At 42.3% G+C, this 24,515-nt stretch overlaps 1 protein-coding gene across 1 annotated transcript in view; it reads left to right on the forward strand.

The window, feature by feature from the left end:
* The window catches only part of csmd2 (CUB and Sushi multiple domains 2), a 1,720,603-nt gene that overhangs the window by 1,684,515 nt on the left and 11,573 nt on the right, over nt 1–24,515 (forward strand). Inside the window, exons 65-68 of the mRNA XM_080211135.1 lie at nt 16,347–16,412; nt 16,511–16,672; nt 19,127–19,239; nt 24,237–24,324. Coding sequence (XP_080067261.1) covers nt 16,347–16,412; nt 16,511–16,672; nt 19,127–19,239; nt 24,237–24,324 — 429 coding nt within the window. The remainder of the gene's footprint in view (nt 1–16,346; nt 16,413–16,510; nt 16,673–19,126; nt 19,240–24,236; nt 24,325–24,515) is intronic.

A 24,515-nucleotide genomic window follows, 5' to 3' on the forward strand; every position in this document is an offset into this window, starting at 1 on the left:
AGCAACTTTTTGCAAGTTGCTAGTCAAAGGAGTGGCATACGCAGGAGGTAACTGTGCTAGAGACAGTGAGTGGAACTTTGGATCAGTGTACTGTCCATTTGTTTCTGTGACTTGTTTAAAATCTTGTCTGCAATGATGAAACGTAATGTATCATTTCAATTGATTTTATTTTTATTCAACAGTAATAAGGCCTCAATGGCAGAGTGTAATGTTTGTATGGTATGGATATATGTTATACATGCACAAATGTATGAATGTAGGTATACAGAAAATAGTCACTTTTTTTAATTAATAACTGCTTATGTTATATGTTACACTGAAGGTGAAGACAAAAGCAAATTCCCATAATTGCATTCTATTCCATCCCATTCTATTATCCCAGCTGACATTACTGATGTTACTGATATCAGTTCCCAGTGTGGAATCCTGGTTTGGCAGATCACAACTTTTATTTTTTGTTTAGATGCATTAGACACAGTCACAGGACTGCTGATTAACTTTCAACAAAAAGATTAAAACATTTATTAATCAATAAAAAAAATTATGATTACACAGATTTGTAAGGATAATGCAAGTTACAAAATATATCATGCACTTTAATGTTCTCAAAGTACACAGTCCATGTAAACCAATAGGCAAAGTGTGGTCAGACATACACACTCTAAACCAAGTGACAGATGCCACCCAAAATACCTCCTGTAGATTTCTCATCAAATCCTGCCATATGCTTGTTGCACTCTGAGCCAACTGGTCTCAATGGAATTCTGACTTTCACACGAGGGTTTCCAAACTCCGCTCTAGTAAATTGTGTTTGGAATCTTCTCCCATGCAATGTTTGCTCTTAATGTTTTCACCAAGGATCCGTATCCAGGATTTCAACCTCTCCTTTTTATTATCCTCTGCCCTGGACAACCATGTGCATTCAAGCTTCCATATAATCTCTCAGATACCTAGCCATGCCAACAGAACATCACTGCTGTATTAAAGCCAACTTTAACACTGCCTTGGATGTTTGATTTTTCACTTGCTCATGTTTCCAGATCTGCAGCTTTCACTCTGCCTTTTAATGGGACCCTTTTCCCTGCTCCTGACTTTACTGAACAGAACTCTTCGCCCAATTTCTGATTGTTGTTTCATTAACATCTCAGAGCTCTTATTCCCTGTTTTTTGACTATTCTTTAACTTCTGGGACTTGCTTGCTGTCCCTCTGCATTGTCCTCCCTGTACTGGCAGTTTCTGTGGAAAGCCTCTTGCTTCTGGATTACCTGGCTCCAACTGAACTCAAATGCATCTGCTTTTGAGTGTGGGCCTCACAAATTAAGCAGAGGCTTAATTTATTTTCAAAAGCCAGTGATTGCTTTATGTCTTTAATGTTAGAATGCCAGCAAAGTTTTAAGTGAAAGTAAACTAGAGACATACAGGCACCTTTGTTTCACATGAAGCTGAAGTAAAAAAAAAGTTTAGTCTTAAGACTTAAGACTTTACTTCTAATACATACAGTGCAAATGTAGATTACTGAAACTGTCTCTATTCCCAAACATTATAGTAAAGTCTTGCCTTAAAATTGGATATCAGGGTTCTAAGCTTGGTCCATTTTGACTTGCATTATAAGAATTTTCATTCTGAAGCATCCAATAACTCAGCACAAATTAACCTTAACTGGCATGCTGATGGGGAGATGGTTGGATAGTGGTGATGTCACTGGATTAATAATGCAGGGGTCTTGGCTAATGCTCTGGGGATATAGGTTTAAATCCCACCGTGGCAGCTGATGGAATTTAAAATTTATTTAATAAATCTGGAATTGAAGGCTAATCTGAGCAATGGTGACCATGACAACTATCATTGATTGTCTCAGTAATGCTCTTTATGGAAGGAAATCTGTCATTCTTACTGGTCTGTCCAATATGTGGCTCCAGACCCACAGAAACTGGCTTGCCTCCTAACTGCCCACTAAAAGACCCTTGCACCCACCAAGGACAATTATGGATGGGCAACAAACGCTGGTCTTGCCAGCAACGCCCACATCCCATGAAAGAATTTTAAAAAAGCTCTCATAAGACAATAAGACATAGGAGCAAAATCATCCCATCGAGTCTGCTCTGCCATTCAATCGTGGCTGATATTTTTCTCATTCACATTCTTCTGCCTTTTCTTCATAACCCTGATCCCCTCATTAATCAAGAACCTATCTATCTCTGTCTTAAAGCCACTCAGTGACCTGGCCTCCACAGCCTTCTGCAATAAAGAGTTATACAGATTCACCACTCTCTGGCTGAAGAAATTCCTCCTCATCTCTGTTTTAAAGGATCATCCCTTTAGCCTGAGGTTGTGCCCTCTGGTTCTGCTTTTTCCTACTAGTAGAAACATCCTCTCCAAGTCCACTTTGTCCAGGCCTCACAGTATCCTTTAAGTTTCGATAAGGTCACCCCTCATCCTTCTAAACTCCAACGAGAACAGGCCCAGAGTCCTCAACCATTCCTCATATAACAAGCTCTTCATTCCAGGGATCATTCTTGTGAACCTCCTCTGGACCCTTTCCAAGGCCAGCACATCCTTCCTTAGATAAGCGGCCCAAAACTGTTCACAATACTCCAAATGGGATCTGACCAGAGCCTTATACAGCCTCAGAAGTACATTCCTGCTCCTGCATTCTGGTCCTCTTCACATGAATGCTAACATTGCATTTGCCTTCCTAACTGCTGAGTGACCCTGCGCATTGACCTTAAGAGAATCTTGAACAAGGACTCCCAAGTCCTTTTGTGTTTCTGATTTCCTAAGCATTTCCCCATTTGAAAATAATCTATTCCTCCATCCCTCCTTCCAAAGTGCATAAAGTCACTCTTTTCCATCTGCCTCTTATTTGCCCACTCTCCTAACATGTCCCAGTCCTTCTGCAGTCCCCCTTCTTCCTCAATATTACCTGTCCCTCTATATATCTTTGTATCATCTGCAAACTTAGCAACAGTGCCTTCAGTTCTTCCTTCCAAATTGTTCATGTATATTGAGAGTCACTGGTCACTGGCTGCCATCCTGAAAAAGACCCCTTTATCCCCGCACTCTGCCTTCTGCCAGTCAGCTAATCTTCTATACATGCCAGGATCTTACCCTTAACACCATGGGCTCTTAACTTATTTAACAGTCTCCTCTGTGGTACCTTGTCATAGGTGTAAGCATGATGAAATGTAAGCATGGTTAATGGAATTGGCTGAAATCGTAACCACAAATGAATGGATCAGCAGGTGGGAAACGGAGGATTTATTTTGTATTGCACTGCCTGGGAAGAATGTGGAGGCCGGAAACCTTGCAACCATTAAAAAATAATATTTGAATGAGCACTTGAAATATTATAACATTCAAGAATATAGGACAAGTGCAGGAAAATAGGATTTAGTGGTAGTTGCCAATGCAGACTTGTTGGACCAAAGGGCCTTTTCTGCACTATGTAACTAACTCAATGGCCAGAGTTTTACTGCCCCGCCTGCCATGGGAATCAGAGCCGGCAGCGGGCAGAACATGGGAGGGTCTGTTGACCTGGGTGGGATTTTACAGTTTCGGGATGAACGAGGCCATAAAATCCCGCCCATTGACTCTGTGACTGGAACCACAGAGGAAAGGAAAATTTACCATCGATGTAACTAATATTACATCTGTGATTGCTTGATGATGATCGTGGATGAAGAAAGTGAAAAAAAAATGTCATTAACAGAATTAATGGTCAGAAATTTTATGTGAAACAAAATGAGAAAAAAAAATCTTTTATCGCACTATGCCTGTTCCTTTTATAGACCATATAAAGTTCCCTTTATCAAAGGCTATGAGCTTTACATAAACATCTGAGGGAAAGTTCTGACAAATTTCTCTGTGTCCCCAGCCCCTTCCTTCCCACAAGATGACTCAGGGAAACACCAGGATATCTCTCACTAACATCTCCATTATTCAAACCTGCCAGTTGCTTTATACTGATAATACTGCCAGTGAACCGCTGAGTTGCTCTGACTATTTGATCCCCTCTCTTTTCATCTTTGCAACCTTCACTTTCATTCGTACCAGATAATTATGCAGCTTCTTTTAGAAACAGATAATGGATCTGACGTTAGCTATTCTTTTTGCTGCAAAGCTGTTTCCACGTACTCTCAGAATTGTGGGGACTTTTCTAATCTCTTGTCTTGCTGGAGGCTTATTAATTTTCAACTTGGGTCAGCCAGCATTTGTTGTGTGCCTCAGGAGAATGCAGAATAGTTTAAAAGCAGATGAACTTTCCCATCACATTGCAGGAATCTAATAACTTGGAATTTTGAGTTGATTTGATTTTGATTCATTATTGTCAGAAGGATTACGATACAGTGAAATGTATTGTTTCACGCACACTATACAGACAAAGCATACCGTTCATAAAGAGGGAAAGGAGAGGGTGCAGAATATAACATTTCAGTCATAGCTAGGGGGTTGAGAAAGATCAACTTAGTGTAAGGTTGGTCCATTCAAAAGTCTGCTGACAGTAGGGAAGAAGCTGTTCTTGAGTCGGATGGCACATGATCTCAGATTTTTGTATCTTTTACCCGACAAAGGTGGAAGAGAGTATGTCCGGGGTGCATGGGGTCCTTGATTATGATGGCTGCTTTTCCAAGGCCGCGGGATGTATAATTAGAGTCAATGCGTGGGAGGCTAATTTGCATGATGGACTGGGCTACGTTCACAACCCTTTGCAGTTTCTTGCGGTCTTGGGCAGAGCAGGAGCCATATCAAACTGTGATGCAACCAGAAAGGATGCTTTCTATGGTGCACCTGTAAAAATTGATTGGAATCTTGAGATGCAGTTCACTGAAAAGATCAATACCATCACTTGGGATAATTTTCCAATATTGTGCTCCCAGTAGGGAGTCTTGCCCATTGGAAACACATTTCATGGGTTCAAGTATATGCTATTTATTATGATTCAGGTCAGAAACTCCAAAGTGTTTTATGGATTATATGCCCGGATTATATGTTCTGCGCCTTGAATTTGGCTAGGATAACATGATATAGTTCACCTCAGCTAGAATTCAAGTGACCCACTAGGGAGCTTTTGTCAAACAAAATGTATTTGAGAATAGAGTTAACATGTATAATAAGAATATTAAGAATAACTGTTATCAATTACAAACAAAACAATACAGCCACAATAACGTACAACCCTTGACAAATATATCTAAGAGTAACGCTCACGCAATACTGGAATTGAGTCCTTTGGACAAATGCTGCAGTTCTCTCGATACACTCAAAGGTTTGAAGTTAGCACATCTTCCCAGAACAAGAGGGAGAGACTCTGGTCAAGCCACCAACAGCAGATTTTCTACTTGCCAAGAAGGCAAGAAGCCTTGCTTTCAGTTAACCAGCAGAACTTCCAAAACCCAGGGAGAGAGAGAGAGAGAGATACTACTGTCAGTCAGATGTCCACTCCCTTCTAAACTAAACACTGCCGGCAGCAAAAAGTAGAAAGTGAAGCCTTAAATTCCCTTGGAAGGGAAAAAAAAATGACCAGAACCCATGACCTTCCTCCTAACAATGCAGGGCCATAAAAAACCCAGAGTAAAAATAAACAAACCCCATTTAAACCACTGAAGGAGCAATAAAAGGATTCCTACAGACAGCCCGGCAACAATGAGAGCTGAAAGCTACAGAGAATATGATTTTTAAAAAATCCTCTTAAAGGTACACTAACATTGCACATAGTTTAATGTTTCAGATAATCATGTCTGAATTGCAGCTTGTGCTGCCAAAGACAAACCTCCCTGCTGACAGCATCTGGTTGCAAATTTGGCTTTTGCTACTCAAAGTTGGCGTTCCTGAACCCAGGAGAAATTGAGATTGCTGGGATGAAATAGACTAGAGAATTAGCAGATATTCTGAAGCAAGATGAATTTCATAATTTTCCTCTACACCTTGGTATAAAACACGGATGATTAACAGCGAAAGAGAATTCATAAATTGCCCCGTACATGTAGATGTACAAATCTTTCATCTGGAACACCATCCACAGGTCATATTTCTGAAAACTTTATCATTGTTTCATCACTGGGACAAAGAGAAGGGGATGCATACAATTGGAGGCAGCATCCTTGTAGCCTGAAATAACTAGCAAAACAGAAAGCGTGTAAGTTAAGTATCAGTAACATAGGGCTGCCTCAGAAAAGGATGAGATTAATGTTGTCCACTCTCCCATTCTGAAGGCATGAATGCCATGCTGATATGGTCAGAGTTTATCTTATTTATCTCGCCTCCCCCTCCCAGTCACCTCGAGATGATAGAATGCAAGGGTGTCCCAAGGACGTGGAATATCAACAATATCTTTGATGTTGTGCAGAATGTCTTGCTTGAACTGTTCATTACACCTCTGCGCTAAATTGATAAGCATACGGACAATTTGACAGCTTGACCCCACTCTGTGTGAGCTGATTACATTGGCCTGCAAAATCGACCCAGGTCGCTTTATTCTTGAGCTTCAAAAACTATTAAACTTGAAAATCAAAACAAATGTGTTACTTGTGCTGCAGATGGCACTGTGTCCAATTTCGTCATTTCCAGAGAGTGAAGCCACATCCTTATCTTCTGGCTCTGAACTCCGTCAGTGTGTGCGGATAGAAAACAATTTATCTTGTGCCACATAATTCATCAAAAACTGAATCGAGTGCTTTTTTTTTTCCAGATGCAAGACTTAACACTGATCCTCAAATCAAACTACCCCTACAGTAATGGCTTGTGTTCAATTTATAAAGATGAGGTTATCTACAAATCCTAAAACTAATCAATCATACCACAACAAAAGTTTGCAGGAAGTGTGTTGTGCATTCAAGGTGCCTGCTTAATTGTCCTCTATGTGCCATTTTGGCACAGCAAGTAGAAAATCTACCCTGCGGACTTATCCCTTAAAACTGAGGGTCACTGCTGAGCTTGTTTTCCAGTTCCACTGGGGCGGCACGATGGCACAGAGGTTAGAACTGCTGCCTCATAGCACCAGGGATCCAGGTTCAATTCCAGCCTTGCGACTGTGTGTGTGCAATTTTCACATTCTCCCCTGTGCCTGCATGGGTTTTGTCTGTTTCCTCCCACAGATGTGGAGGTTAGGTAAGTGAATTGGTCATGCAAAATTGTACCTTACTTTCCCAAGATGTGTAGGTTAGGGGGATTAGTTGGGTAAATCCATGGGGTTATGGGGATAGGGCTTGGGTAAGATGCCATGTTGGAGAGTCGACGCAGATTCGATGGGATGAATCATCTCCTTCAGCACTGTAGGGATTCTATGATTCCATATGATACCTCAAAGTTTTTTTAAGTTTCACCTGAATTTGCTAAAGGTTAAATTAATTTCCTATGCATGATCTACATCCTCCACTCTCATTCACATCCTGACCTACCCCTTCCCATATGTCCAACCACTATGGTCAAAGCAGTGTTCTGAAGATGTTTTAGAAAATATGAATTTATAATGTCATCGGCTGGGTATTTATTATTTTATAATGTCTCTAGCCTGTGATGATACATGTGCAATTAATATAAATATATATGTTATTGATTGCTTAAGGGAATTTTTTAAAATTTCGGATTTATTTCCATAGGCTGTTAGTGTGACTGGTAAACATTTAGCTCCAGGGTGTAAAAGTAAGTTATCTACTCACTTCAGCAAGGAATATGCTACTTTCACAGAACACATTTGCTTTTGCCTCTTCCAAATTATCCTTTGGGAGATTGATTGACAGGGTCATAAGCTACTGTAAAGAGCTGGGCCTGTGCAGAGAGGAAGGACCTTGTGCAATTTGGAGCTATTGCTTTGCTGATGTCGGAATCATATGGAGACAGTTCCTGAATTCCTGAGAACTTCCTCACTCTCTCCATAAAATCTCTGAAAGCTTCAAGACTGTCAACACAATTTACAGTGCATATGTTTATGGTTGCTCATTGTATTTAAAGTAGCATTCATGTCTGTAAGAAGAATGTTGCTTATTGGGAACTGAATCAGTGATAAGTTAGAAATTAAAGTTGTTTCCCTTCGCTTTACTATTCTACTCTTAATAGTTAAGCAACAGCACAATAGCAGAGTGGTTAGCGCTGCTGCCTGACAGAGTCAGGGTTCAATTCCGGCCTCAGATCACTGTCAGTGTGCAGTTTGTATATTCTCCCCCGTGTCTGCGTGGGTTTCCTTAAGGTGCTCAGGTTTCCTCCCATACTCCAGAGATGCGTGGGTTAGGTTGATTAGCCATGATAAATTGCCCCTTAGGTCCCCCCTTTAGGGGTACGAGGAGGGTAAATATGCGGGGTTACAGGGATAGGACCTGGATGGCATTGTTGTTGGTGTAGGCTTAATGGGCCAAATGCCTTCCTTCTGCACTGTTGATTCAATGACTATTCTAGTTTCCGAATATAACTTGGGATTCTTGTTCAGCAACCAAACAAGCTGGATAACTATGTATTGGACCTTTTTGGAAAGGACATTCCCTCGAAGCAAAGGGCGGGGAAGGACATGAGCTGTTTTTGTGTGGATATGGGCCGGAACCTTCTGTTCTGGTGTCTGAGTTTGTTGACGGTTGTAGAAGTAGGAGTGATTCCCACTGAGAATGTTGTGCGACTCACCACACATGATCTTGTGCTGTACACTTCATTAAGTATGCTTCCGCGAAAAGTTTCCCCATTCTCATCGAAGCATAGACTCCTACAGCGCAGAAGGAGGCCATTCCGCCCATCAAATCTGCACTGACCACAATCCCACCCAGACTGCATTCCCGTAACCCCACAACTTTACCCTGCTAATCCACCTGACGCTAGAGTCAATTTAGCATGACCAATCTACCTAACCTGCACAACTCATGATGAGGGCAGGCAAGAAGTCATCATCCCCACCACAGGCTTGAAGTTCCAGGCGCTATATTTAAAGTGCACCCAGGCAGATTGAACTACCCCTTCTCCCTTTGCCTGGCCATCACTCCACTCTTCACCACCCCCCTCCCCCAGCTAATCCTTCATCCTTGCTTTGGTCATCCTCCATGCAACTTATACGGCCCCTACTCTGCCTCAAGCAAAGGCTGGCAATTACAGAAACTTCCCAAAGAAGACACTTTAGCAGCAACTCACCATTAATCAGGGAAGAAGAATCCCTCAGCAGGTGCACATCACTTTTGCACAGTCGTAAAAGTGAACATTCTAATTTCTCACCAGTGGGCAATTTAATTTGGCTGCGGAGCTTAATTACGGCAAGTGGCCTTTTAATGAGTGTGCATGCAATATGACTTCCTTACATTGCTTCCTTACATTCCTTTAACCCACCTTTAAAGTCCCAAAAACATAATTTCTGAAGTTCATTTGACTGATTTTAGGAAACTAATTTTTGGCCTCATAGCAAATTAAGTTCCACCATCCGCCATGCTCCTGGCTATTGGTAGCACCAGAAGATTCTGCCCACAGAGTCTCAAAGAGTTACGTGACCCTGCTCATAAATGGTTGAATTTTGTATCATGTGAGACAGACTGCCCCAGGGGAAGTAGTCCTGCCCTAGCTCTTTCTTCTGAAACCTCTCTCATCAAAATTGAAGTGTTTGTGATTTGAAAAAAGTCACCAGAGGACCTCATTGCTGCATCAATTAAAGGAGAACTCTGACTAAATCAATACAATTGTCGACAGTGATAAACACCAAGAACGAGCAGTAAGTGTGTACCGAGATTTTTCAGCTAAAAACACACATCTGGACATGCATTGTTTTTTTCTCTGACTTTACTTGTTACTTGAACAAGGTTTTAATATATGAAACACTGCAAAACTTTTCTTTTTTTTCATGCTTGAGGGATTGTATTTATTAGTGTCACAAGTCGGCTTACATTAATACTGCATTGAAGTTACTGTGAAAATCCCCTCATCACCGCACTCTGGGAAATTTAGCATGACCAATGTATGTAACCAGCACGTCTTTCAGACTGTGGGAGGAAATCAGAGCATGCGGACGAAACCCATGCAGACACGAGGAGAACATGCAAACTCTGCATAGACAGTTACCCAAGCCAGGAATCAAACATGTGTCCCTGATACTGTGAGACAACAGTACTAGTCACTGTGCCATATGTTGGTTTTTGCGTTAGTGAGTAGTTGGATGTAGTTGAAATTTTAACCTTTTTTTAATTCTGTAACTTTGTCTGGGTGAGCTTTAGAAATAAAACTAGCTCTTTACTTAATAACTTAAGGAACCTGGCTGGCTTATTTCTTACACTGAGCTACGGACAGTTGAATATATATTAAGGTGACAATATCACCTCCCTGTTAAATTCAGATGTTGTTATAACTAAACCAGGAGTGAGGCAAAGAGAGGAGTTAGTTCAGCCCTGTTGACTGGGTCAAAGCAGCAGGCTGTCACTGGTGATATTTCCCTTCCCCTGGACATTGAATTTGGTTGCCGTCTTCAACTCTTTCATTTAAAAAAAAACCTCAACTCTTTTGTTAGCTTGAAGTGGAAATTGGATCTCGAAATTGCGCTGCTCAAGTTATCAAATGCGACGTTGTCACTCAGCAGAGCTTTAAAGTTGGTGTATCTGTGCATCCTGTCAACAGCAAAATGTTGAAAGCATTGACCCTTGAAAGTATAGCCACTGTCACTTGTTTGATACATGTGCATGCAGTCCAGATGTCTCTTGCAGTGGCTTGGGTGGATTCTGCAACACAAGCTCTGCTGTGGTAAATCATGCATGATTTCAGAACCAAAGTGCTTTGCTGTCAGTGCAGTCAATTTGGAAGTGCGGTCACTTTTTATAATGTAGAGAAACCAGGTTGTGCAACACAAGTACTCAAACAGCAATGAGTGAAATGACCCTTTCATAGTGTTGGGTGAGCGATAAATGTCGGCCAAGATACTTGAGATGATGCCAGAATATATGTTGTGCTGAATCTTCTGAGAAGTGGGAATCAATGTTGGATTGCCACACTCACCTTTTTTTTTATGCATTGCTGGAGCTCTACATTTCTGGCCTGGATTTCTGAAATAGGCCTCTTCAGATACACAGAACGCACCCATTCTTGCAGTCCTTCTTCGGATTGTGGGGGGGAAGCCAAGCCACCTCTCCTTTTTACAGTACTGGCTGCCGTATTTCAATAAGTCTTCAACTCAGCAAAAAGTTTTGCGACATGTAAGTAGCTTCCTGTTGTGTTGGTGAATCAATGTGAGTGAGGTAAATGGGTAGAGTGGCAGGATGGGTAGGGCACCAGCTAGGTAGGGTGGCATGTGGTAGGGCGAGTAGAATGGGTCGATGGTGGGGTGATCAGGTCAGTGAAGGGGTTCAGAGGATCTGGTGGGTATTAGTTGGGCAGGTGTAGTCACGTAGGGGTGAGTATCAGAGGGTAGATGGAGTTGGGAGGGTCGGGGTGGGACAGTAGTTGGAGGGCCAGAGGGCCAATGAGGAAGTCAGGCTGTTGGGGGAGGGGGCAGTTGGGGCTGTCAGTTGGGAATTGGGGGGGTGAGGGAAGGCAGGGGTGGAGAGGGAGGCGGGGGTGGTGTTCAGTTGTATAGTTAACCAGGAGTTAGAAATGGTTTCTTTATAGCTAACATTTCCTGGGTAATTACCCAGTTAAGTGAGTCAGAACTGGCTGAAGCCTGACTCTAACTCAGAGTTGGAAGCATCTGAGGAGGATTCCAGATGCAGAGGGATTGCCATCATAAGTTGAAACTTCACAGGCAATTCCTTTGCTTTGGGATACCCGAGGGGTCCTCCAATGTCTCTTCCAGGATACGATAATCCTGAGGCTGGAAGATCTGGGTCATTATGATCACCTGAAAGGACTGAAAGGACCTCAATTTACCATTTCACTCCAAAATTGCCAACTCCAGCAGTGCAGCACTCCTGCACTGTACCAGGCATGGCAGACTGTGAGGCTTGAACCTGCAACTTTCTGCTTTTAAAATGCTGTTACTCAGTCAAACTGCCAACGAAGCAACTCTTACCTTGACAGCTTTAAGCCCGTTTTGTGAATCAGAGGTGGTTCTGGGACATGCCTGTGATGCTGTGTAGATAGGTGTGGCCAGATTGTCTCAGAACTCATTGCAACTGCGTTTGTCTCCCCACTCTCCCAAAACAAAGTTTTCTTTTCTTCAATTACGTGGTGTGCTCAGAGCCTCATCCTTAAACTTGGGGTAAATACAAAATGGAGAACTATCCAACAAGGGCAACTAACATCAGCAAAACCTTGCTAAAAGGTGCATCACTTCACCTTGGAACAAATTTAATGTGAATTCAATATTTAAATGAGGCTGTTTGTAGAGTCGGGGCTTCACAAAATTGGGACTGTAATCTGCTCAGAAATTAGCTTTTTTTTCATCAGAAATTGATATTGAATCATGACAGTCTGGCACTGTGACTAGGTGAAAAACAGGTGAATACTGAACACTGGCATAGCTTGTGTGCAGGGTTCTCAGAATCATAAAATACCTGCAGTGCAGAAGGAGGCTATTTGGTACATCGAGTCTGCACCAGCAACAATCCCACCCAAGTCCTTTCCCTGTAACCCCACGTATTTTCCCTACTAATCCCCTTGACATCCCCCAAACACTAAAGAGCAATTTAGCTCAGCCAATCAACCTAACCTGCACATTTTTGGACTGTGGGAGGACACTGGAGCACCCGGAGGAAACCCACGCAGACATGGGGAGAACGTGCAAACTCCACACAGACAGTGACCCAAGTCAGGAATTGAACCCGGGTCCCTGACGCTGTGAGGCAGCAGTGCTAACCACCATGCCACCTACAAAATACTGAAAGGCCCAGATAGAGCGGATGTGAGGAAATGTTTGTAGGAGAGACTAGGATCCGAGGGCACAGCTTCAGAGTAAAGGGATAACCCTTTAGAACTGAGATAAGGAGGAATTTCTTCAGCCAGGGGATGGTGAATCTATAAAATTCATTGCCACAGAAGGCTGTGGAGACCAGGTCATTGAATGTATTTAAGACAGAGATAGATAGGTTCTTCAGGGGAAAAGGTGAGAGAATGGGGTTGAGAGACTTTTCAGCCACAATTGAATAGCAGATCAGACTCAATGGGCTGAATGGCCTAATTCTGCTCCTGTTTCTTATGGTCTGAGAGTTCTGGCTCATATCAATCTTTGCTCACAAAGAGTGAATGAATTTCAGAATGTGATTTTTATTTATGTTAATAACTTTGCTCCTCATCAAGAGCTTGTCATTCTCGGACACTCTGTCACATTGTAATTGTAGAAATAGCAATTTGGTTCTGGCAGAAGATATGGAATTCACAATGTGATGATGGGAATACAAAGCTGAGTAAGATTTATGCTTGCCTGTTTTGTGTATGTATTACTTGCAGAAATTTCATTGCAATTCCACAGTAATTTGTTAAACCCCATAATCATCAATGCAATTCCCAATTGCCTCGTATTCCAAACTAGGTTTGCCTGTCCCTTATTGAAGCAAGCCAAGTTGTTAAAAAAAATCTACTTCTGAAAACAAAGTTTTCACAGAATACTTAGAATCCCTCGAGTGGGGAAAGAGGGCATTTGGCAAATTAAGTCTGGACCAACTCTTCAAAACAGCATCCCACCCAGATCCTCCCGCTCTATCCCCACAACCTGTGTATTTACCATGGTTAATCCACCTAACTTACACATCTTTGGACACTATGAGGCAATCCTATTCTGTTCTTGATGGATATGCGCAAAAGCACATTTCCTCCATATGTTAGGGTGGCAGGATGCTGGGGGCAGCTACTCCACCACTGAACAAGTACCAACTATTAGAAATAGTTCCTCCTAGTTGGGACTTTGATTACTTCACTTGACAGCACACTTGTATTGAATGAACAGCCAATCTGAATACTGGCTTGCAATGGAAAATGTCTCCAGCAACAGGAATGGGTGACGTGACAAAGAGTACAGCCTGATATAGATCAGTTGCAGATATGGGTAGACAACTGGCAGATGGAGTTTAATCCAGGCAACGGTGAAGTGCTGCATTTTGGGAAATCAAATGCTAAGGGTACAGTTAATAGCAGGACCCTGAACAGCATTGATATACAGAGGGATCTTGGGGTTCAGGTCCGTAGCTCCCTGAAAGTGGCTACTCAAAGAGATTGGGTGGTAAAGAAGATGAATGGCATGCTTGCCTATATTGGGGCATTGAGTACAAGAGTCAGGATGTCATGTTGCAGCTTTATATACATTGGTTTGGCTGCACTTAGGAGTATTGCGTTCAATTCTGGTTGTGACATTAACGGAAGGATATGGACCCTTTGGAAGAGTGCAGAGGTTCACCAGGATGCTGCCTGGATTAGACGGTCTGAGCTCTAAGGAGAGGCTGGGCGAACTAAGGCTGTTTTCTTGTGAGTGGCAGAGGCTGAGGGGAAATCTGATGGAAGTCTATAAAATTATGAGAGGCACAGATAGGGTGACAGTCAGAATCTTTTTCCCCCAGAGTTGAAATGTCTAATACGAGGGGGCATGCACTTAAGGTGAGAGGAGGAAGGTATGAAAGAGATGTGAGGGGCAAGTTTTTTTACACAGAGTGATTGATGTCTGGATTGTGCTGCTAGGGGTGGTAGTGGAGGCAGATACGGTAGGGGTGTTTAAGAGGCTTTTAGATAAGTACATGAATATGCAAGGAATTGAGGTATATGAACTAAGGGCAGGCAGAGGGATTAGTTTAATTTGGTGTCATGTTCGGCACAACATAATGGGCTGAAGGGCCTATTCCTGCACTGTACTGTTCTAAGACTCTCTCACCTCCCCAGCCTGACCATCCCAGGGCTGGAAAACATCTATCCAATATTTCCTTAGTGTTCTCCTGACCTGCAGTGTTGATAGTTGTGATGTCTAGAACCCATTATTGTACTAGCTATCTGTTTGTGCAAAAGTGAAAACAATGCTAATTTTACAGTTAGAAATGCCAGTGAAAGTCGTCATTCCCTGTGACCTGATATTATGTGACATTATTAGGGAAGTTTCCAGGTTGTGGTCTGTAGGTAAGCCCCGCTGCTCAAGTCCAATCTGTCACACAATCAATTTTCAAATGCTGCACATTATGTAGGATAACACAATAATTGCAAATCAGGGCCAATAAATTCATTTTCGCCAAAACCTGGTCGTTTGGGTTCTATATTATTATTATTTATTCATATATTAATCTTTATTAGTTATTTATTAATCTTTATTAGTGATTTATTAATTATTATTTGTTAATAATATTGTTATTTATTTATTAGAAGCTACTGGCTTTTTTGTTGTTTTTAAGTGAAGCTTTACAACAGCAACTGGTACTGTTGTCTTGTCATCTTGGTATTTTTGGAAATTTCGTCACAAACAATTTATTTTTTTGGTCAAGTGTGGCTTGTCGGCGGCTTTTGACGGATGCATCGTTTTCCTTGGTTAAATGCCAGTGGAAACTAATTCACCCTCAATAATAAAGATATAGATCCTGTTGGTGAGATGGTGACATCTTTGCTGTAACCTGTGGCTCCAGCATCTTGTGATACTGTCCTCTGTAATCTCCAAAGCTCCCTCTTTGATGCCACCAACTGTACAGAACAGCCTGTTACAATGCAGCAACATAGGTTCCCCTCATGGCTGGAATGTTGATTTTTTTCTGAACTAACACTGTTCTAGTTTTAGTGTTCCTCTGGGGTTTTGCAGCATAGAACTTGATTAGGTTCTCATGAAAATCAGGTGACTGGGTGGAGCTAGGCTTACACAGAGAAATCAAGCATATTTGCTTTTTGCGAGATGTAGAAAGAAGTAACTCTGAGTCTCTGACATCCAGAGAGTGGGATCTGCCAGAAACTAGGTTTATTTCTCTGAAGTTCTGCTGTTTGAAGATATATCCTTCTGTGGAAACTGCTGGCTGGATCTCTATCCAGAGGTGGTGAAAGGCTGCAAATCTCACAACCATGTCAGCATATCTGTTTTGATGCTAATTGGTTCTAAAGGAGGGATTTTTATCCATGGGCGACTCTGCTTTATTAAAACAACAGAGATAGCTGGCTGTTAAATATTATAACTTGATATATTTTGGTTTTTGCATTGGTATAACTTATGCTAATTCTTCTTGTTATATTCTAGCTTTTTCTTAAATGAAGTTTGTTTGAAAGAAGCTCCCCAGTGGGTCAATTGAATCTCACCTGAGGCCAAAGCCCTTCTGCTCACTCTATTGCCAGAATCATAAAACTTGTGGCCTAGGCTAACTTCAGAATATACCTTGGAGTTTCTGATCTGGTCACCAACAATTGAATCATTCAATTATTTACCTTATTGCTAGCCATTTTGCTTGTTCCATTTCACTTTGGTCACTTTATTGTTAACAGCCATGATTTTTCTAATTGGCTTTCTTTAGCAGACACAAGGCCAAGTGGGAGACCAATTGGAACAGTCAAAGAAATACCAAGTACCAAACTTTCAAGTGAGTTTACGGCAGTGATACAAACTAGAATGTTAAACCTTCAAAAGCCTTGTTCAGGCAAAGGGCTACTTATAATTCTTTTCCTATCCTTGTTGCAGTTCCAGCTAATGTCTTTGCGCAGAATTCCCTCTGGAAAGGTTCTTATGAGTATCTCGGCAAGAGGCAGCCAGTCATGTTAACAATCAACAGTTTTAATCTGTCTACCAGTCAAGTCAAGGCAACTCTTCTAGACCAGAGTGGAGTGGAGCTTAGATTGACAGGTAAGTGACATGCAGCCACTGAGGGCTCTGTGGTCAAGTTTATTCATTCAATGGCAAGCTATGTTTACAACACTGGGAGATCGTGTAACAAAATTGTACTTTCATTCTTTCTAAACACAGGAAACCTCCATGAGGCATTCCTGGTACAATAGAAAGGTCAAGATTTGTAGCCCTTGATAGGCTTGCCTGCAGCATGCACAGACACATAAAAGCTCTACAATGCAGAAAGAGGCCATTCGGCCCATCAAGTCTGCATTGACCCCAATTCCACCTAGGCTCTATTCCCGTAGCCCCACTTATTTACCCTAGTTAGTCCCCCCTGACATTAATGGTCAATTTAGCAGGGCCAATCAACCTAACCTGCACATCTTTGGACTGTGGGAGGAAACAGGACCACTGGAGGAAACTCACGCAGACACGGGGAGAATGTGCTTTCCCAAATATTAACTTTAGTTAATGAAATATTGATTTCCTGATATGCTCTTTTGGTGGACAAGGCTCTGTGCCAGGACCAAATTTGAATAAAATCAATGCTATGCTTCATGGAGCTGTGGGGGTTAATGTAGAAGAATTGGTCTTTGTTGGCAACACAAAACACGGTCACAGAAAGTGACCGGGCCGGGAATCAAACTCGGGTCCCTGGCATTGTGAGGCAGCAGTGCTAACCACTGTGCCACCCATTGGCTTTTTCCGTGAGGCAGGAATGGTGTGGCAGAGTGACCAGCCTGCCATGGGTAACCAAATAAGTGTCACTATGAACACTTAAGGCCTCTTCTTGGAGACTGACTGAAATTCTTCAGTCACTCCTCCAGGCCTCCAAGATGTCAAGGAGTAGCTACCTGGGAAATGCAGACCGAAGGGACCAGTGCTCCATACAGGCTTTGATACCCTTCTCAGTTGCTTGATTTCAGTTGCAGTTGTAGGCAGCCCACTGGGTGGTCTGGCTGCTGAGTTACTTTTTAAGTTAAGAGGGTACAATGTTGGAGAGAGGACGGCTCCAACTCGAAGCACCCTCTCTGTTTGATCGGCAATGTACGCTGGGGTTTTTGAGCAGAAAGACTTCCTATTGGTCCTCCAGCTTCCGAGGACGATCTGACTTCCCTAATTGGATAGTGTGACTGCCCTCTGGCCACTAATTGGCTAATTCAAGGAAAGATTCCTGCAGGTGACTGTTCCCCATGCAGTGCAGAGCTAGATCCCATTTTGCCATTGATGTCAGGATCCCAATTCAAAATCCTGCCAAGTGTAACTCAGTCATAACAACACACTTCGAAAAAGGGGAAATTGGGGCGTTCATTCTCATAAAATCTAAAAGTTCCTTTGTTATAAGTTGAAAAAGATCTTTAATGTTAAGGCCAATTATGACAGTTTTACTCCATTCAGATGCACATTTTCAGAATTTGTGTAGTCGCAGTGTTGAACTAGAATTGAGAAATGGTAATCCACAGAATGGTTCACATCCATTATTCAGCAGAGAGAGCAAGAGTTTGACTTCCTGCAACTCCCAGGGTTTAGCTCAAACAGGTTTCATGTGAGTTGGTTGGTATCCTGCTGTCCAGCGGAGAAATGTTTCCACGCAATGGATAAAACAAGAGTATAACAAACTGATAAGATAAGGAAACAGAGGAAATAAAATTGCTGTGTTCTGGCTTTCTTAGTCTCTCCTTCTCAAGCTAGGCGTAGAAAATATATCTATTTGCTGCTTCAGCTCTTCTTTGTAGGCACACTAAAACATTCCAGAGCCCGTTGTGAGCATTTGCTGCTTTTTGAGCAGAGACTGGGTCACTGTCGGGCACGTCAACTGGAAGTCAATGAAAAAGAATATTGAGTGTGGCCGTGACCATGTTTTGTGATGCCAACAAAGACCAATTCTGCTATGTTAACCCCCGACAGCTCCATCGAGCAAAGTATTGATTTTATGCAAATTTGGTCCGAGCATAGAGCTTTGTCCACCAGAAGAGCATATCATGAAATCAATATTTCATTAATTGAAGTTAATAGTTGGGAAAGCACAGACTGCAAACTGAGAAATGCTGTCACCAGCTCTCCTCCCAGCTGGGAGAATTGAAACGTACATTGATTCAGACAGTCCGGAATCTTCCATGTTGTAACAATTATTTCTATTCAAATTCTATTCTATTCAGTCTTTCTCATGATCCCAAACTTGGAGAAGCATTTAACATCCTTAGGTTTTCACTCCCACAGTCTCCAGGTTTTTATATTCCAAGCTTGACACCAATTAACCATTATTTCTCAGTGCACCCTACCTTCTCCTCAAGTCTGATGACATCTTGCACAACAGGTCAAGGTTTTAGCTGTTTTAACTTCAAATTCCAGCCTGTGCAACTAACCTGACCACTTGCTTACTCAACATCAACAGTTTTAAGAATGATAAGGAGAAATGGAAACATTAAATAACTCTGACCTCGTTGTGAATGTGCTAATATCGTTCAGGTTTCTACAAAAAGGAAGAACACCATCTTCTCCTTGAACTGTATAAGATCCGTGGTCCGGTCGAAATGTTTGTGCACAAATTTAAGAATGACAACCTGGCTCTGGATGGATATGTAAGTCGTGACAGGGTATCTAGCTTTCTCAGTCTCCAAATGTCACAGTTAAAATATTGCAACTAAACAGATTAAGTGCTTGAGACAAGTTAGACAGGAAAATAGGAATGTGCCATTCACCCTGGAAAGTAATGGTGCTGCGTGTCAGCACTGTGTAGCATGTCTGGGGATAGTGACATTGGAATATAAAAATGTGACATTAGACTTCAACTCAGAATCAAAACTTAAATGCACATGATAGTTCAGTGAAAATTCTTACTGAATGATCTAAGAGGAAATCTAACATATTAGTAAAGATGTAACAATTTTTTTATCAGCAATAAACTCATTCAGATAAATTTGAACTAAGCTTAGAGCACAGGCCCTTTCTTTTATTAATTTATGGGATACAAACATTGCTGGCTGGGCCTGCACTTATTGCCCATCCCTAAGGGAATTCTAGAGTCAACCATGTTGCTGTAGTTCTGGAGTCACATGTAGGCTAGACCTGGTAAGGACGATCGATTTCCTTCCCTAAAGGGCATTAATGAACCAGATGGGTTTTTACGACAATCATCAATGGTTTCATTGTCATCATTAGACTTTTAATTCCAGGTTTTTATTGAATTCAAAAATCACCATCTACCATGGTGGGATCCAAAGCCCAGTCCCCAGAATGTTACCCCGAGTCTCCAGATGACTAATCCAGTGAGAATGCTACTATGCCACTACCTCTCCTTGGAGATGATACGATTGGAAAATAGCCTGAACAAAATTCTCTTGTGCTATTTCAGGCAATTTAAATAATGCAGTACAATGTGAAACAGACCCACCCATAAGAAAAAATCCAGAATTACTAATACCTTTACCATATCTACAAATGGTCCAGAAATGATCAGTGTATTTTACGTTCATGCGTTGGCACCCAAACTCTACATGTGGTGGAATTCATAACTTACGAGAATAAAAATGATCCTTTTGAATGATCATGTTGCAAAGATGTGCCCATTTCACTCTAATCCTATCGCTACTCCGAGGAACCAAGGATTTGCACGCAATTAGAATTTATAACCATTTGTCCCTTCATACCTGTGCTAGTGCTAGGTCTTCAGTTGGAGTCATCTATCCAAATTCCACTTGTAAACCTTGTCCGTCTATTAGATTTTCCTTTTTCAAATACTCTGGTCAAAGTAAGAGATAGTCCAAGACATACTTTTGATGAAGAGCAAGGTTGTTATCTTCAGTTTCTTTGCCAATGTTATCGCTCAGTCATCAACATACACATACACAACATACTTAGTCACAACATACTGAGGCTCAAGAAGGCAGCCCTACTTCTCATAGACAAGGCAGGATGGGCAATAAATGCTGGCCTAGCCAGAGAGGCCAACATCCCATAAGTGAATTTTTACAAAAGCTGACCTGATCATCATCGCATTGCTGTTTGAGCTTGCTGCATGCAAGTTGACTGCTGGTTTGCCTGTATTACTATAGTGAGAACATTTCAAAAGTATCTCATTGGCTGGAAAGCACTTTGAAGTATCCAGTGGACTGAAAGGTGCTTTATAAACCTGTCAGTATTTCTCTTTCCAACTTCTCCATTTGATATTCCAGAGGCAGTTGAATTAGTGCCTTTGATATCACTTTGTTTCGAAATGAAAATTGTCTTTCATTAGTCAACTTCATAATTTTGGAAACATCTCTGAGGTTCTCTCCCAATTTTCTCTGTTCCGGTGAAAGGAGAATATGGGCGGAATTTGATGAGAATGGTTCCAAATGCCCAGTTAGCGTGAAAATGGGAGATTTGCAGATGCATTTTTTGGGCAAAATTTTATGCCCAATCTTAAGTGCAGAGTGCATGAAAAGATCAGTGAGACTATTTTGAGCTGCTACAAACAATGGGCGAGGTTTATATCACCAGCCATCAGCAAATGGAGCTGTTGTACATACGTAGACCTCCATATCTGCACATGCGCAATAGCAACAGCAGACTGAGCCAGTCTCTGATGCTGCACATGCGCAATTCCAATGGCAGAGGTCTGACAGAAAGAGAGAGAATTGCAAGGTCTCTGCTGCTGCTGCTGCAGCCAGCCTGAACCACCTCCATCCCCCACACCCCCACGGAGACTGGCAGCCAACTGAGAGTTCCACACTGCCTGAAGGTGTAGCCCCTGCCATCCAGACTGATTGTGGCCCCCTCTGTCCCAATAACCACAGGCAGACCTGCAGAGGGCCTGTTCCTCCCTCCCCTGACTGATTGCAGGCAGGTTTGGCAGTGGGCACCCCTCTCTTCACCACCAATCGCAGCAGAGTGGCAATGGACCCCCTCTGTCCCCCCATTCGGCCCCCATTCAGATCCCACCCCCTCCAGCCCCCCCAATGCCTCTTTCGAGTCCCTGCCTCCATAGACACTACCTAGTGGCACATGCGAAGGCATCTGGTGGGCAAAGCCAAGGTGCCAGGCTGGCACTGTCCAAGGGGCACCCTCCCTTGCCCTCAGCCTTCCCAGGGATCTCAATGGCTTCCGGTTCTACCAACGAGGTCAACACAATTGTTCCCCATTCATGGGAGGGGCAGTGTTTTCCTCACGGGAGAGAACCTCTCCCAGTGAGGCTTCAAGGTTAAGTGAGCCCAGACAATTGAGCACCGGGCTCACTAATGCCATTTAAATTAGCATTAAAATAAATTTAAATAATTTATTCAGTCTCTCGCCAGAAATGGACGTGAGGCCGATGTCACTGGAAATCCAGATCCTGTAGACCACGAGAGCCAAGAGAAAGGGTGTGATTCTGATTACACGACTCTCACTCGATTTTACCATTACAAGCCACCCATCGGTGGGCAGGGTGAACCAGCATTCTGCCCATAAGTGTTTTTTCTAATGTTTCAAAATGTTTATGACAGTTTATTCCTAATACCATATAAGCATTGGATCTTTTCACATCTCTAACATCCTTTTTATTACCAGTTGCCCAGAACCACAACTGTAATCTAACCAATATCATGGTATACGTACAATATCACTTCATCAATTTATGTTTCAAGGTCTTTCTATAAAAGCTAGAATTCCTTTACATGCATAAATGCAACCATTTCTCCCTGAAGTCCCACCTTTTAAGGAAAGATTTGTACGTTTCCACATATCCAAAATAGTGTTAAACAGAAAAGGTCAGAGCTTTCAGTTTGGGAACTAGCAGCATACAGCTGCAAATTGCATTCAGAATTTTGCTAGTTTTAAGGACAGTGTTTTTGAACTTCTCTTCTCCCACATGAAAGATTCCTTGATGTACTTAAAGAGTGGTAACATGGGTTTCTTTATTGTTTATTCATGGGACATGAGCGTCACTGGCTGGCCAGCATTTATTGCCCATCTCTTGTTGTCTGAGGGCAGTTGAGAGAAAGCAAATTGTGGTGCAATGTTATGACAAAAAAAGTGTTTTTTTTTAAATAAGTGCCTTGACGATTAGTCTGAGAACCTGATTAAAATAGTTAATCTTTCACGGAGTTTATTGGAGTACAGTCATCAGTTTGTTTTGGAAATGACTTTTAAAAGCACTTCCACAAGATTAATGGAACTGTACTTTTAAAAAAATGTTTAACTTATGAGCTTCCTTGAAGACCAATGAATCGATGCATTTAGTGAGCACTTGCCATGCTGATTTATTTATCTGGGGGTGCGGCCAGGGCCAGTTTCCAATGTGATGTCTTCTAAATGAGCACAATCGGGTATGGAAATTTGATCGGCACACAATATTAATCAAAATTAGATTTTATTGTGCTGGTTTGGCTGATTCCTGGCAAATAGCACAAACTAATGGAAACATAGAGAAACAGTCATAGAGTCCCCACAGTACAGAATGAGACCATTTGGCCAGTCAAGTCAGCACCGACCACTATCCCACCCAAGCCCTATTCCTGTCACTCCACGGATTCACCCTGCCAATCCCCTGACACTAGGGTCAATGGCCTATCAGCCTCACCCACAAACCTTTGGACTGTGGGAGGAAACCGGAGGAAACCCACGCAGACACGGGGAGAATGTGCAAACTCCACACAGACAGTGACCCCCAGGCCGAAATTGAACCTGACACTGTGAGGATGCAGTGTTAACTGCTGTGCCACCCATGGCTCAGGATGCAATAATCTCTTTATGGGACACAAAGGGCTGTTACTTGAATACGTCATTAATGTACTGGGAGAATCAAGGCTTTGGATGGGGCAGATTCTTTTTACTATCTCTGGAATGTGAGCATTGCTAGCAAGGTCAGTGTTTATTGCAAGTCCCTAATTGCCCTTTAGTGGGCAAATTTAAGTCATCAGAACAGCTTTTCTAGTGTAGTCAATTGCAGATATATTGATGTTCTTCATAAACTGTTTTTTTTTAGTGTGGAGTCCACTCTGTTTGCTTTATTAATTGAATGATGCTGTTGACCCATTTAACATTGGCCACAGGTTGCCATAGCAACTTCTCATGCCCCTTTATTCGACCTAAGCTGGTTCTTCAAAATCTTAGAATCCCTACAGTGCTGAAGGAGGCCATTTAGCCCATCAGGTCCGCACTGATAGCAATCCCACACAGGTCCAATGCCCATAACTCCACATATTTACCTCATTATATCCCCTGACAGTATGGGGCAATTTAGCATGACCAGTCAACCTAAGCGGCATATTTTTGGACTGGAGGAAACCCACACAGAGAGAACGTGGGAAAACGTGCAAACTACAAACAGATGGTCACCCGAGGCCAGAATTGAACCTGGATCCCTGGTGCTGTAAGGTAACAGTGCTAATTACTATGGTGACTTAGTGCCATGAGTGACTTGTGTGTTCTGTCCAAAATGTGCAAACGCTCATGAACCGGGGAAGTGGGCCAGGGGCAGGGGTGCAAACAATGGGCCAGTACGAATCCTGCTCCATTGAGGATCTATTGCAGAGAGGAAATTCAGGCCCACCTTCCCCATTTATCCTGGTTTCTGTGGATACTGACAAGACTATTGACCTTACTTATCATCTTTCAGGTTTCAGCAGAAGCTTCAGGCAGCACATTTGTGTACCAAGGATTCGTGCAAGGCAAGGACTTTGGACAGTTTGGTCTCCAAAGAATAGGTAATGTTTCTTTCTTCTCAGCTTTAATTGGAGAATTAATGGTTTGCGATGGTTCATATTCCTTTGCATTTTGTATGAAGTTGATCAGTGCTAACTCTGATAAGAGGGCAGCATGGTGGCACAGTCGTTAGCACTGCTGCCTCACAGCACTGGGGACCTGGGTTCGATTCCAGGCTTGGGTCACTGTGTGG

This window comes from Carcharhinus amblyrhynchos, chromosome 24, assembly GCF_965287045.1.
Source record: "Carcharhinus amblyrhynchos chromosome 24, sCarAmb.v2.hapA, whole genome shotgun sequence".
In the NCBI taxonomy this organism is placed as follows: Eukaryota; Metazoa; Chordata; class Chondrichthyes; order Carcharhiniformes; family Carcharhinidae; genus Carcharhinus; species Carcharhinus amblyrhynchos.